Source organism: Photinus pyralis, unplaced genomic scaffold (genome assembly GCF_008802855.1).
Source record: "Photinus pyralis isolate 1611_PpyrPB1 unplaced genomic scaffold, Ppyr1.3 Ppyr1.4_LG8, whole genome shotgun sequence".
NCBI classification, from domain to species: domain Eukaryota; kingdom Metazoa; phylum Arthropoda; class Insecta; order Coleoptera; family Lampyridae; genus Photinus; species Photinus pyralis.
This window is the reverse complement of record NW_022170819.1, coordinates 10,140,673-10,153,173: the sequence shown is the minus strand read 5'-3', so window position 1 is coordinate 10,153,173 and position 12,501 is coordinate 10,140,673. Positions and strand designations below refer to the sequence as shown.

General features: G+C 39.3%; 2 protein-coding genes across 2 annotated transcripts; one reads left to right on the top strand and one right to left on the bottom strand.

Annotated features, from left to right (window-relative positions):
- The first annotated feature begins 731 nt into the window (after window positions 1–731).
- LOC116177609 (sulfotransferase 1E1-like) lies at window positions 732–3,747 on the top strand. Its single transcript, XM_031496619.1, has 6 exons — window positions 732–1,127; window positions 1,175–2,648; window positions 2,698–2,794; window positions 2,841–2,997; window positions 3,045–3,165; window positions 3,209–3,747. Exons 2-6 carry the CDS (start codon window positions 2,456–2,458, stop codon window positions 3,613–3,615), a joined length of 975 nt encoding a protein of 324 aa, XP_031352479.1. The 5' UTR covers window positions 732–1,127; window positions 1,175–2,455; the 3' UTR covers window positions 3,616–3,747.
- A 5,291-nt stretch (window positions 3,748–9,038) lies between these two features.
- LOC116179772 (sulfotransferase 1C4-like) lies at window positions 9,039–10,798 on the bottom strand. The gene is made up of 5 exons (XM_031499604.1): window positions 10,554–10,798; window positions 10,411–10,507; window positions 10,207–10,363; window positions 10,040–10,160; window positions 9,039–9,995 (listed from the first exon to the last, which is right to left on the bottom strand). The coding sequence occupies exons 1-5, from the start codon at window positions 10,753–10,755 to the stop codon at window positions 9,589–9,591; spliced, it is 984 nt and encodes a 327-aa protein (XP_031355464.1). The 5' UTR covers window positions 10,756–10,798; the 3' UTR covers window positions 9,039–9,588.
- Between the last annotated feature and the right edge of the window lie 1,703 nt (window positions 10,799–12,501).

Sequence of the window (12,501 nt, the reverse complement as noted above, 5' to 3'; positions counted from 1 at the left end):
CTCTCATTTCCGGCTAAATGGCCAAACCAATTGAAACCAAATTTGGTGCACATATTCTTAGACATAAAAGAAAGAACGCGCATGCGCAGGTGTCCGGTTGGTATCTCTACTAGCCACAGCAAATTTTTTCGGTTATCTTGTTTGTTTACTCGGAAAATTTTGCTCATATTATCTTGTTAACTTTTTGAATTAATTAAATTACATTGGTATTGCGTATAAATTTTGTTATTTCGATTATAATCCTTTAATAATCCTTTATTTGCTCAACAGAAAGACAGAAAAACTTTCCAATTTCAGAGCAAGAACAACATTTTACTGTACAATAGAGTTAAAATAAATCAAAAATAAAAATATATATACTAACATTGTCGAGTCAAAATTTTGCTTTTACTGGTGTAAAGTCATTAGAATTATTGATTCTTCTTGAGTATTAATTACAGTTTTTATATCCGATTGCCTCCGTGTCAGACGTTAGACATTTCTATTTCGCAATATTTTATGTGCAGCCCGATTTACTATCAGTTTTATTTGTTTGTGTTGTGATCGCGCCATTCGGAATTCAGACGGCCGCTACGACCAGAATTCAAAGGTACATTTTTTTAATTCGCCGCGTCCTTGATTAACGTTTGAATACATACTGGTTTTCGATACAATCGAATTGTAATTATTACATTTGCTTGATATTCACTTAAGGATTATATAGCTCTATTGTTTTCCGCGGAATCATGTTTTGATACTAATATTTTGTCTGACTACGTGTTGATCCACTTTTTACTAAAAATCAATATATCAACAGTGAGAAAGTATGAAAGAAAAGTATGTATAATACTTTTGAGATGATTTGATTAAATTACTCTCGACTGTAACGGCAATTATTGTTTATGTTCTATCTTTAAGCATTTATTTCTTTAGCTTATCAAGACCATAACAAGGATCTCTTAGCCTTCCTTGTTTCCCCTTTTGTAAGTATATTCGTTCCTCTCTTTTGAAATTGACTACAGACTAAGTGGATCCGGTTTACTCTTATTACATTTCCCTTTTGTTTATTTTTGCTAGTGAACAAGAACCCTGATATTTACCCCGACCCACCTCTACTTTGCCTGAGTTTACCGTGTGCTTATCTCAAGGTAATTTTGTTACATTTGCCCAAAGTGAACGTAACAAAGGTTCACAGATCCGCGGTATGACGTTCGAAGCTTTCGAGGAACGGTTTTGAAGATCAAACAGACTTACCGTTCAAGGTTAAAAATTAAGGATCGCCATCTACAGCTAAAGTTCCAAAGATCAAACGTTGTCATTTCAAGGTTCAAGATATTATGGTTTAAGGTTCACAGCTTCAAGATTCACAACGTTAAAACTTTCTCTCAAGATTTATGGATACAAAATTAAAGATCCGAACTGCAACATTCAAGATAGTTTCAAGATCCAAAACACTAAGATCACGGATTCAAGATCTGAAGGTTAAAGTCTAAGGTAAGAAATTAAGGACGTCAGGATTTGAGATTCCTAATAACAAAATCCAAGATCTTCAAATCCAAGATTCAAAGCTAAAAGAGTGCAGAATCAATGCTAAATGCTATGTTCAACATTTACTATCGAATGTTGAAAGTTCTAGGCTCGAACGTTAAGATTTTAGTATCTAAACTTGAAATCCGAAGCTCAATTCCAGATCCAAGGTTTAAAATCACAAAGAATCCAGTTTTTAGGTTCATCGTGCAAGTTTAAAAGTTTGGCTTTCCGGGCTTGAGGGCCTTAAGGTTTCAAATCTAAAGGTGGCATGGTTCAATAGTAAAGTAGTATTGCAGATGTAAACCGCACCAATTCAAAATCCAACGATGTAAGGTCCAAACATCAAGGTCTCAAGGTTCTACATACGAGATTCTTGAACCTTGAACTTTAAACTCAAACCTCAAACTTTGAACTCCCCACTTCGGCTTTCGAGCTCCGGGTCTGGAGTTTCAACCCTGAAACCCTGAATCTTTTACATTTTTACAGTGTATCTTCAATCTTGAAGTATTTCGAGCTACAATCATTGGCTCTTGGCTTTCGTCCTGTATTATCTACCGTTGACATTTTCCATATGCCACTTGACTTTTGCCGTAGATCCGCGACCTTTCACTGTCAACCATTGGGTTTTGACCTTTATCCTCTGTCTAGTGTCTATGGACCTTTTAGACTCTATCCTTGATGCATGATCGTCAATTTAGCAACATTTAGGACAGTTTAGTAAAATTTGAAAAATATTAAATAAAAACTCATGAAAAAGATAAGATATCTTTAATATTCTGCACAGCACATCAACTTTGGACCTTTTTTTATGATAAGCGTATAAAAAACTTTTGCGCGATAATTAAATGAAACAAAGAATTGTCAAGTGTAGACCCTTGCGAATCTTATCTATTCGTTATCTTCTTCACTTCACAAAATATGATCACATGTTCCAATTCCATCAGCGATGATGAAAGTATCGCATGTTGCTGACGAGAGCATAGACAAAATTGCCGAAGAAAAATGTAAGGACTTCTCTGCTCTTTTGTTTGGGGAAGATGAGACGACAATGCCGAGCGCGTTTCAAAATTACGTGTCTGAAGTAGAGAATTTTGAAATTCTTCAAGACGACATTATTGTCGCGGCGTTCCCAAAATCAGGTGAGAAACTAAAACTGCACCTTTGGTTAATTACAATTTATGGTGTAAGGTACGACATGGACCCAAGAGATGGTTTGGTTAATAAAAAACCGTCACAATTTGGAGGACAGCTCTTTGAATTTATATCAGCGCTTTCCTATGATGGAGTAAGAGTTTGGATTCTCTGGACGACTCTGTAAAGTATATTTTTAGAGCGTGCCTCCTTTCCTCTTTACATGGTAGGAATGAAGAGTTTACTTTGAATTCGATCAAGTATCTCCAAAAAATCAAGGGCCAGAGGTTTATTAAGACCCATCTTCCGTTTTCATTGTTGCCCAAAGATATACGATGCCACAGGAAGAGCCCAAAGGTATTTATTATTATCGGAGATTTTTCTGTGCAAAATTCTCCTTAAAGATCATCTACGTAACGAGAAACACAAAGGACGTTTTTATCTCAATGTATCACTTCCATCGGATAATGTTAGGGTACACAGGCGATCTGGAAACCTTTTCGCAACTATTCCTGAATAACAGAGGTAGGATTTTACATTGTTTTTTGTAAATAAAGTTGTGTTGCAGTATTTTTCGCCCCATACTGGAAGCACGTTATGGGTTACTATAGTCAAAAAGACCTACCGAACTTTTGCTTCTTGAAATACGAAGACCTGAAGCGCGATCTCAAATCGGAAATGGTGAAGGTGTGCCGGTTTCTGGAGGAAAAGCCGTTAACCGACGCCGAATTAACGTTGTTATGTCAGCGTCTGGATTTTAACTTCATGAAGGATAACGAGGCGGTGAATCATGAACGTTACATCGACGTGTTCAAGCGGGAAAATCCTCAACAGGAGGGCTGCTTTATGCGGTCCGGGTCAATTGGATCGTACAAATTGGAAATGCCGCCCGAAATGGTGTCGAGATTCGATAAGTATATACAAGATAATATATCGAACACTGAGCTGGACGATCCGTACTGGTTTGGGCCTTAATGTGGTTCTCAAGCATCTAGTCAATTCATTCTATAACTCCAATCTTGGGTCTGATTGGCTTATTAAACTATTTAGAGCTAAGGGTGTTACATATTACTAAGTAAACGTAAATATTATGTTCAATATTTGAGATTCAGAGTTTCAAGATTTCAAGATTCAATGTTACAAGGTTCAAGGTTTAAAATTGAAAGTTTTACGATCGAAAGGTTCAAGACTACGGACTTTACGATCCAAGGCCGATGTCAGGCTGAAAGTGGTATTCAAGATTCTTCAAAATCAAAGGTCTAATTTAATTATCACATTGTCCTGGATTTAAGATGCGAGTGTCAGATCAAGACTCAGAATTAATTATTCAAAGTACAAATTTTAACGTTCAAGTTATGAACAACGCAGGAGCTTAAGAGTTTAAGCCACAAGGTCCACAGTACAAGAATGTAGGGTTAAGCTACATGACTCTAAGTACAAAGCTAAAGGTTTGGAGGTTAAGTTTGAAAGTCCAAGGTGTACAGGTGTAAAATTCAAACTGGAAGGCTCCAAGTGAGTTAAGGTTTAAGGCTCATAACCCAAGATATTAGATCTAAGTTCTAAAATTCAATGTAAAAAGTCTACAAATCAATGGCCAAGGAGCAAGGTCTATGATCCAAAATTGAAGCTACCATGTAAGGTTCAGTGTTTAAGGTTCAATGTTCAATGTTCAACGTTTAAGGTTCAATGTTCAAGGTTCAATGTTCAAGGTTCAATGTTCAAGGTTCAATGTTCAAGGTTCAATGTTCAAGGTTCAATGTTCAAGGTTCAATGTTCAAGGTTCAATGTTAAGGTTCAATGTTCAAGGTTCAATGTTCAAGGTTCAATGTTCAAGGTTCAATGTTCAAGGTTCAATGTTCAAGGTTCAAGGTTCAATATTCAAGGTTCTAGGTTCAAGGTTCAATGCTCAAGGTTCAATGTTCAAGGTTCAATGTTATAATAATAATAATAATGTATATTTTGCCCAACAGATGAGTATCCAATTAACGGACAAAATTCATATAACAAATAAGCAAGCAAGTAACAAAAAGAGAAATTTAAATATCTGAGTAGAATAACAATAAATAAATTTAAAAATACACTATATAACAAAGACAAAAAATATTTAACATTTCTTATAATATTAATTATTAACAATGAAAATCTAAAAATGGAACCTTTGGCAAATACAAGATATCATAGTTTTTAGAAAACATGTTACAATACTTACACATTCTATAAAATGGCGAATTCTTCAAAATATTGGAATTACAATAAGGTAAGTAAAATGTATCATTGCCACGGTAACCAAAACGGGGAACATAAAAGTTCAGGTATTGTAACAAATCAGGACAATCGATTTTATTGTGGATAAGATTATGGAGAAAAGACATACTCGTTTTATACTCGTTCAAGGTTCAATGTTCAAGGTTCAATGTTCAAGGCCAATGTTCAAGGTTCAATGGCCCATATGAATAAAAGGGGGCATATGCTTATACTTACAAAATTCGAAGTAACCACGCGTAAGTGCTCATTCATACTGGGCGACTTAGCAGCCCTGCTGAGCAGCAGGACAGGACGCAGTGCACCGCTGCTAAACAGACTAGTATGAAGGAGGATTTATGAGTATTTCTATTCTATTCTATTCTCAGGGGAGCCCGACCGGGCAGCACTTAGGCACATCAGAGGCCCATTGTGCCTACCCCCTTTCTTCGCAACTGAGTTCAGAGCGCGTTCCTCTCAATGAAGGATAGGACCCTGTTTAGCCTAAGTTGCTTCACCCTCCTCGGTTCCAGGTATCTGTCTCCAAGGAGTTGATATCTGTCCCTGATCAAAGCGTCACAGTGACAGACCACATGCTCGGTAGTTTCATCTGCCTCGCCACAGAACCTGCACGTGGACTCCTCCGCGAGCCCAATGTTATGCAGGTGATAGTTGACCATCCAGTGTCCCGTAAGGACACCGGTGATCTTCCTAATCTGGCTTCTATTCAGTTTTAGAAGCTTAGAAGACCCCGATTTTCCAAGGGGCCCTGTTAGAAAGGCCTTGGACTGCCGGAGCCCGGTTACTTGTTGCCACTGAGCTTGGAATTGACTGGTCAACCAATCTTTAATCCTGGCCCTAACAACGGAGGGAGCAATCCCTAGGGTAGGATCGGGCCCGACGAAGACTCCACCACTGCCTTCGCGAGCCAACTCGTCCGCCCTTTCGTTGCCCCCTATTCCGCAGTGCGCTGGCACCCAAATCAAGCTTACCCTATTAGACTCACCTAATCTATCTAGGGTTCGCCTACAATCAAGCGCCGTAGCTGATCGGAACATGTCTACCGACAGGGCCCTCAACGCCGCCTGACTATCGCTGCATATGTATATATGCTTATTACGGTAACCTCTACGGAGGTTTTCCTGTGCACAGGTCATGATGGCTAACATCTCTGCCTGAAACACGGTGCTATGCTGACCAAGGGAGACGCCGACGCTGGCTCTCGGTCGATCACCATATATACCCATGCCCGTTCCCCTTTCTGTTTGGGACCCGTCTGTAAACCACACGAGCCCCTCAGGTTTGAGGAACGGGCAATCCGAGTTCAGCCACTGCTCCCTATCCGGGAGAATGACTTTATAACGCTTTGGTCTTAACAAGATAGCCCGGATCACGTCCCTCCTTGCGAGGAGGGGATCGGTCCTGAGGGTTTCCTCCCAGATCCGCCCGTGCCCAAGGCTGCCTCGATCCTTCCATTCATCCCAATCGTTTAGCCGTATGGAAGCCTTCCGAGCCTCTGCCTCCACAGCTAAGTGTAAAGGCTCTAGGCCCAGAAGTGCCTCCATGGCCAAGGTTGGCGTGGTTTTTAGGGCTCCAGTGACTCCCAGACAGGCGAGTCGCTGGACCTTTCCTAGCTGCTTCCTGTAGGTTACCCTGCGCACGGCAGGCCACCATACAAGTGCACCATACAGTATTATTGGCCTTATCACTGCAGTGTAAAGCCAGTATACCAGTCGAGGGTTCAAGCCCCATGTACAACCAAAAGCCCTTCTACATGCCCATAGACATGCAGTGGCCTTTTTGCTTATGCGCTCAATGTGCCCTTTCCAGGTCAGGCGGGAGTCAATGATGACTCCCAGGTATTTCACTGACCTGGTCAGACCCAGTTGACGTCCTCGAAGAGCGAGTCCAGCAAGATCCGCTCTCCTTCTATTCGTAAATGAAACAACCTCGGTCTTTTCCGGGTTAACGGAAAGGCTATGGCTACTGCACCACCTATCCACCTGTTCGAGAGCCCCCTGCATGAGCTCTTTCACGGTGTTTGGAAACTTCCCAGTTATGACGATCGCGAGATCGTCCGCGTATCCCTGTGTATACGCTCCCCCCTCGTTCAAGATGCGGAGGAGCCCGTCTAGTACCAGGCACCACAGAAGTGGAGACAACACCCCACCCTGCGGACATCCTCTAGTAACCGATGAGCTCATCTCCGTCATCCCAATTGAGGATATAATGACTCTGCTTTCGAGCATGGCTCGGATCCATCTTACGATCGACCCATCAATACCAAAGCTCTCAGCAGCCTCACTAATCGAATCGAACGTGGTGTTGTTAAACGCACCCTCGATATCTAAAAACGCTTCCAGAGCTATCCCCCCGGAAGACATTCCCTTTTCCAGCCTGCACACCAGGCTGTGTAGAGCCGCGTAAGTGCTCATTCATACTGGGCGACTTAGCAGCCCTGCTGAGCAGCAGGACAGGACGCAGTGCACCGCTGCTAAACAGACTAGTATGAGGGAGCATTTATGAGTATTTACTTTGAATTCTGCAAGTATAAGCACATGCTCCCTTTTATTCAAGGTTCAGTGTACAAGGATCAATGTTCAAGGTTCAAGGTTCAATGTTCAATGTTCAACGTACAATGTTCAAGGTACAATGTTCAAGCTACAATGTTCAAGGTTCAATGTTCAATGTTCAATGTTCAATGTTCAAGGTTCAATGTTCAAGGTTCAATGTTCAAGGGTCAATGTTCAAGGTTCAATGTTCAAGGTTCAATGTTCAAGATTCAATGTTCAAGGTTCAACGTTCAAGGTTCAATGTTCAAGGTACAATGTTCAAGGTACAATGTTCAAGGTTCAATGTTCAATGTTCAAGGTGCAATGTTCAAGGTTCAATGTTAAAGGTTCAATGTTCAAGGTTCAGTGTTCAAGGTTCAAGGTTCAATGTTCAAGGTTCAATGTTCAAAGTTCAATGTTCAAGGTTCGATGTTCAAGGTTCGAGACGAGCTGCGAAGTTCAGGTTTCATGCTGTAAGTCTGTTCACTTGAACTTCATTGGTAACGGTTTTAAAAACTAGCCTAGTCGTTGAAACCATCTATTGTTAAATCTTGAATCTTGAGTCACGAATTTTGAATCTGGAATCTTGAATCTTGAATTCAATTCAAAATTCAAAGTTCAATGTTCAAGGTACAATGTTCAAGGTTCAATGTTCAAGGTTCAATATTCAAGGTTTAATGTTCAAGGTTCAATGTTCCAAGTTCAATGTTCAAGGCTCAATGGCCCATATGAATAAAATGGAGCATATGCGTATACTTGCAAAATTCAAAGTAAATACTCGTAAGTGCTCCTTCACACTGGGCGGCTTAGCAGCACTTCTGAGCAGCAGGACAGAACGCAGTGCAGTGCTGCTAAACAGACCAGTATGAAGGGGCATTTACGAGTATTTATTTTGAATTTTGCAAGTATAAGCATATGCTCCCTTTTATTCATACGGGCCAATGTTTAAGGTTCAATGTTTAAGGATCAATGTTCAAGGTCAATGTTCAAGTTTCAATGTTCAAGGTTCAATGTTCAAGGGTCAATGTTCGAGGTTCAATGTTCGAGGTTCAAAGTCGAAGCCCGAAGACCGCAAACCGAAAACCAAAGACCGAAAACCGAAGGCCGATGATCGAAGGCGGAAAATTCGACATTCATATGTACTTCAATTATCAAGCTAAAGCTTTCCAACTTACTTCAATCCTTAAACATCTAAATCAAACCTCAAGCCGAGCTGCCAAGTTCAGGTTTCATGCTGTAAGTCTGAACTTCATTGGCAACAGTTTTAAAAACTACCCTCCCCGTTGGAACCGTGCATCGTTAAATGTTGAATCTTGATCTTGAATCTTGAATTTTGGGTTTTGAATCTGGAATCTTGGATCTTGATCTTGAATGTTGAATGTTGAATTGAAAATTTTATTTTCGAAATTGCGCTGGCGTTTACTTACTTTCAAAGGTATCAAAAAATAAAGACCTAGGTTCAAAAGCCCAAAGATCCATAAGGTCTGAACTTTAAGATCAACTATTAAAAGCTCACGGTTTAAGGTTGAAAGTTAGTTCGAGGTTCAAGGCATAAGATCAAATCCAAGCTTTAATAACCAAGGTTAAGAGACCAAAGTTACAGCAGTTAAGGGCTTAGGGTCCAATACGTAAAATTCGGTGGTTTGATTGAACACATTTACTGCTTAAAGTTCCAAATTCAAAGATCAACATTCTCAGTCAAATATTCAAGTACCCAATACCCAATACTCCCGACTCCAGGAACGGAGGAAGGAAGAACGAGAGGAAGAATGGAAAGAAGAAAGGATAGAAAGAAGGAAGAAAGCTGATTAAAATTTTCAAAAATTTTGTTTGAAAAGAAAACAGCCCTACGTTTTCCATTAAGAATTAAGCGTTTTTGTAAAAAATTGAAATTTTATAAAATATTGCACATTTTTACCAAATACGCTAATCGTAAAGCTATTGCTTAAGAAAAATCAAAGACTTGCGGTTATTAACGAATAATCAAAATTTTGATGAAAATTCATAAAGTATCCGAACAGAAAGAAACAATAAGAAGCACTGAGATCAATCCCAGTGAAAGGTGGGTTATTTATGGAAGGGATACAAAGTCATCATTGCCTTTAAAACAGTTTTTCTTAAATCAGAATCGAACTAATTGCTAAAAAACATCATGTTAGGCTCCAAACCAATATTTCTCATATAACTCTGTGTCTGTTATATTTTCTTCAATCCACCTGTCAAATTTTTGCACCATTTCGTCTGTCATTTCCCGCTTGTAACCACCGACTGATCCCGATTTCATAAAATCTCCTTCCAACTGGTGATTCTTCCGCTTCATCTCGTCAGAAAAACACTGATGATTTACCGATGGGTTGTTCTTCATAAAGTTGAAATCCAAACGTCTACCTATCAACGTCAATTCATCGTCAGTTAACGGTTTCTCCTCCAAAAATTGAGACACTCTCACAATTTCCGATTTAAGGTTCTTTTTCATATCCTCGTATTTGAGTATGAGAACGTTTGGTAGGTCTTTGCGGTTGTAAAATCCAAAGACATGTTTCCAGAACGGAGCAAAAACCACTAAAATGCACACTTTACTGGAGGTTTTTATTACTAGATCCCACCGCTGTCACTCAGAAAGAGGTCGGCAAAGTCTTCCAGGTTCCCCTTAAATCCATCAATTATGCGGGTATGATTAAAGTACGAAATGAAAACGTCTTTTGGATTCCTTACCACGTAGATAATCTACAAGAAGACAGTTTTGCGAAGGCTACGAGAGTAATATAAACACCTTTGGACTCTTCCTTTGCAGTTGTATGTCTTTGGGCAACAACGAGAACGGGAGGTGGGTCTTAATTAGCCGTTGACCTTTAATTTGGCCAAGATATTCGAGCGAATTCAAAATGAAGGGCTCTCCGGTCGTGAGCAGCGAAGGTAGGCCACACGCTCTAAAAAATAAAAATTAAAGATTGCCCAGTAGGTGACGAATTTCTACTCTAGCATGGGAAACCGTTGGTAGATATTCAAAGACGCCCCTTCGAAATTGGCACGGTTTTTGATCGACCAAACCATCTCTTGTGTCCATGTCGTTCCTACACCAGAAACAAAATTATTAATAAAGCAGCTCCAATTCCTAACCTGCTTTTGGAAACGATGCAACGATTACGTCGTCATTACGCACTGCAAAATTGTCTATTTCGGTTGCGAATTTTTGGGTTATACTCGGTAGACACGTTTGCTCTTCACCAAATAGCATCAGAAAATCTTCTAAGTCACTTCTATAATTTATTTGTATAGTTTTCTTAATGCGACTCTCGGGTATTTTTGTTATTGGTAACATGTTTAATGTAACGTGAACAATGAAATATAATGATGCGGCTTCTAGATACTAATTGAAGTACGTAAACGATATCAAGTAGATAAGTGTTATAGTAATCTAAATTAATGAAGGTCAAGAGTTACTGTGTGTACCGGGTGGTCAAATATGAAGGGCACACTGCTATCTAAAATAACAAGAAAACTAACTCTTTTTTAGCGCGTTTCCACAAAAATTAAAAAAAATGCGCTATTGTGGCCACTTTGTCCGTCCGTCCGTCCGTCCGATTGTTTCGGAAATGTACTATCGCTATTCAGCAAGTTTGCGAAAGTCTTTGGTTCCAAAACAAATTTTCCATTTTCTTTAGGAGATCCTTAAGTGATCTTTAGAGATAAATATTCAACTAAGAACTGCTGACAGCGCCTCTTAAGATCCCCCCCAAGGCTTTTTATGGATCCCTTATTACAGGTTTTTCATCAGGGCCTCTTCAAAAATCTTTTTCAGACTTTTAAATTTAATCAGGTACCCGTATCTTAGAGAATTTTCAAATGTTTCTCAAAATATTCTTTCAAAAATTTGGTAATGAGAGCCTCGTCATTGATTCGATACAAATGACCGTTTGCACCGCCAAATTTAAGTAGGGGTTAGCTTAGGCGTGGCAACGATTATTGGGACAATGGTTGCCATGGATTTTAAGCTATGCTTAAGCTAAGCTCCGCTTAAATTTGTCGGTGCAAACGGCCATAAGTACAATGTCTAAAAGGTCACATCAGAATATCTTCCAAAAACCACCCTACGGTCTTCACAGTTTGTTAAGAAAACTCTGTAACACTCTAGTAGCCGAGGTGTGTTAGACTTTGCAGTTTCTTCCTTACTGATTCAAAATCGATATCTATTTTATGATGATCCGTGAAACATCTCCACATCTTGAGCTGGAATTAGAAATTAGGCTGTAAAACTTTAGCACCAGGAAGATATGTCAGATATTACTATTAATAGAACTTGTGCCTGAAGATCAATTTAAGTTCAGATAAAGCTACTTTTAGCATTGAAACTGGAGCGGGTACACTCATATGTGAGGCTAATGGAGAGCATCAACTCCAGACGTTTCTAAAATATTCATTCACCTGAATGGAACACAATGTTCTAATGAATTCCTTGGTAACCTTCCCTTTATTAATTTTTAAATGCAGTTGCGCTTGCTTAGCTCGCATGTAATACAATTGAATGTACTACCCTACGGTAATTGTCCACGTGGGAAATTTGTGCTTTACGGTAATAGCAGAAAAAGTCGCGATGTCTTTCCAAGTGAAAATTAAGACATCAATCTTTTTCAGCGCACTTCCTTTGCCAGTAGGTACTGATTTGTTGTTTGTAGCGTTTAGAGGGTTATTGGAAATGGGCCATTTAAGTACTGCAATAAAGTTGCAAGAACTGCCAGTAACTGAATTTTGTAAATATAACGAATAAATAAAAGTAAAGAGGATTTAGTGTAGTCGTTTAAAAGTTACTACGACATTGGAAATACTGTAACAGGGAAAAAGAAAATCTCATCGCTTTCACAATGAAACGACGTAAAGAATAATTTCGCTTCTCTCATTCTGGTGCATATAAAACCGCTATAAACCTACAACGATATGATATCTCAATCTGTGTAATAGATTGAACAGAATTTGATTCAGTAACCTACTTATACTTAATTTAAATGCAGTGCACTATAACGGTCGGTTGATACAATTCTATGGTTGAAATACCCAGTACGTTGTTGAA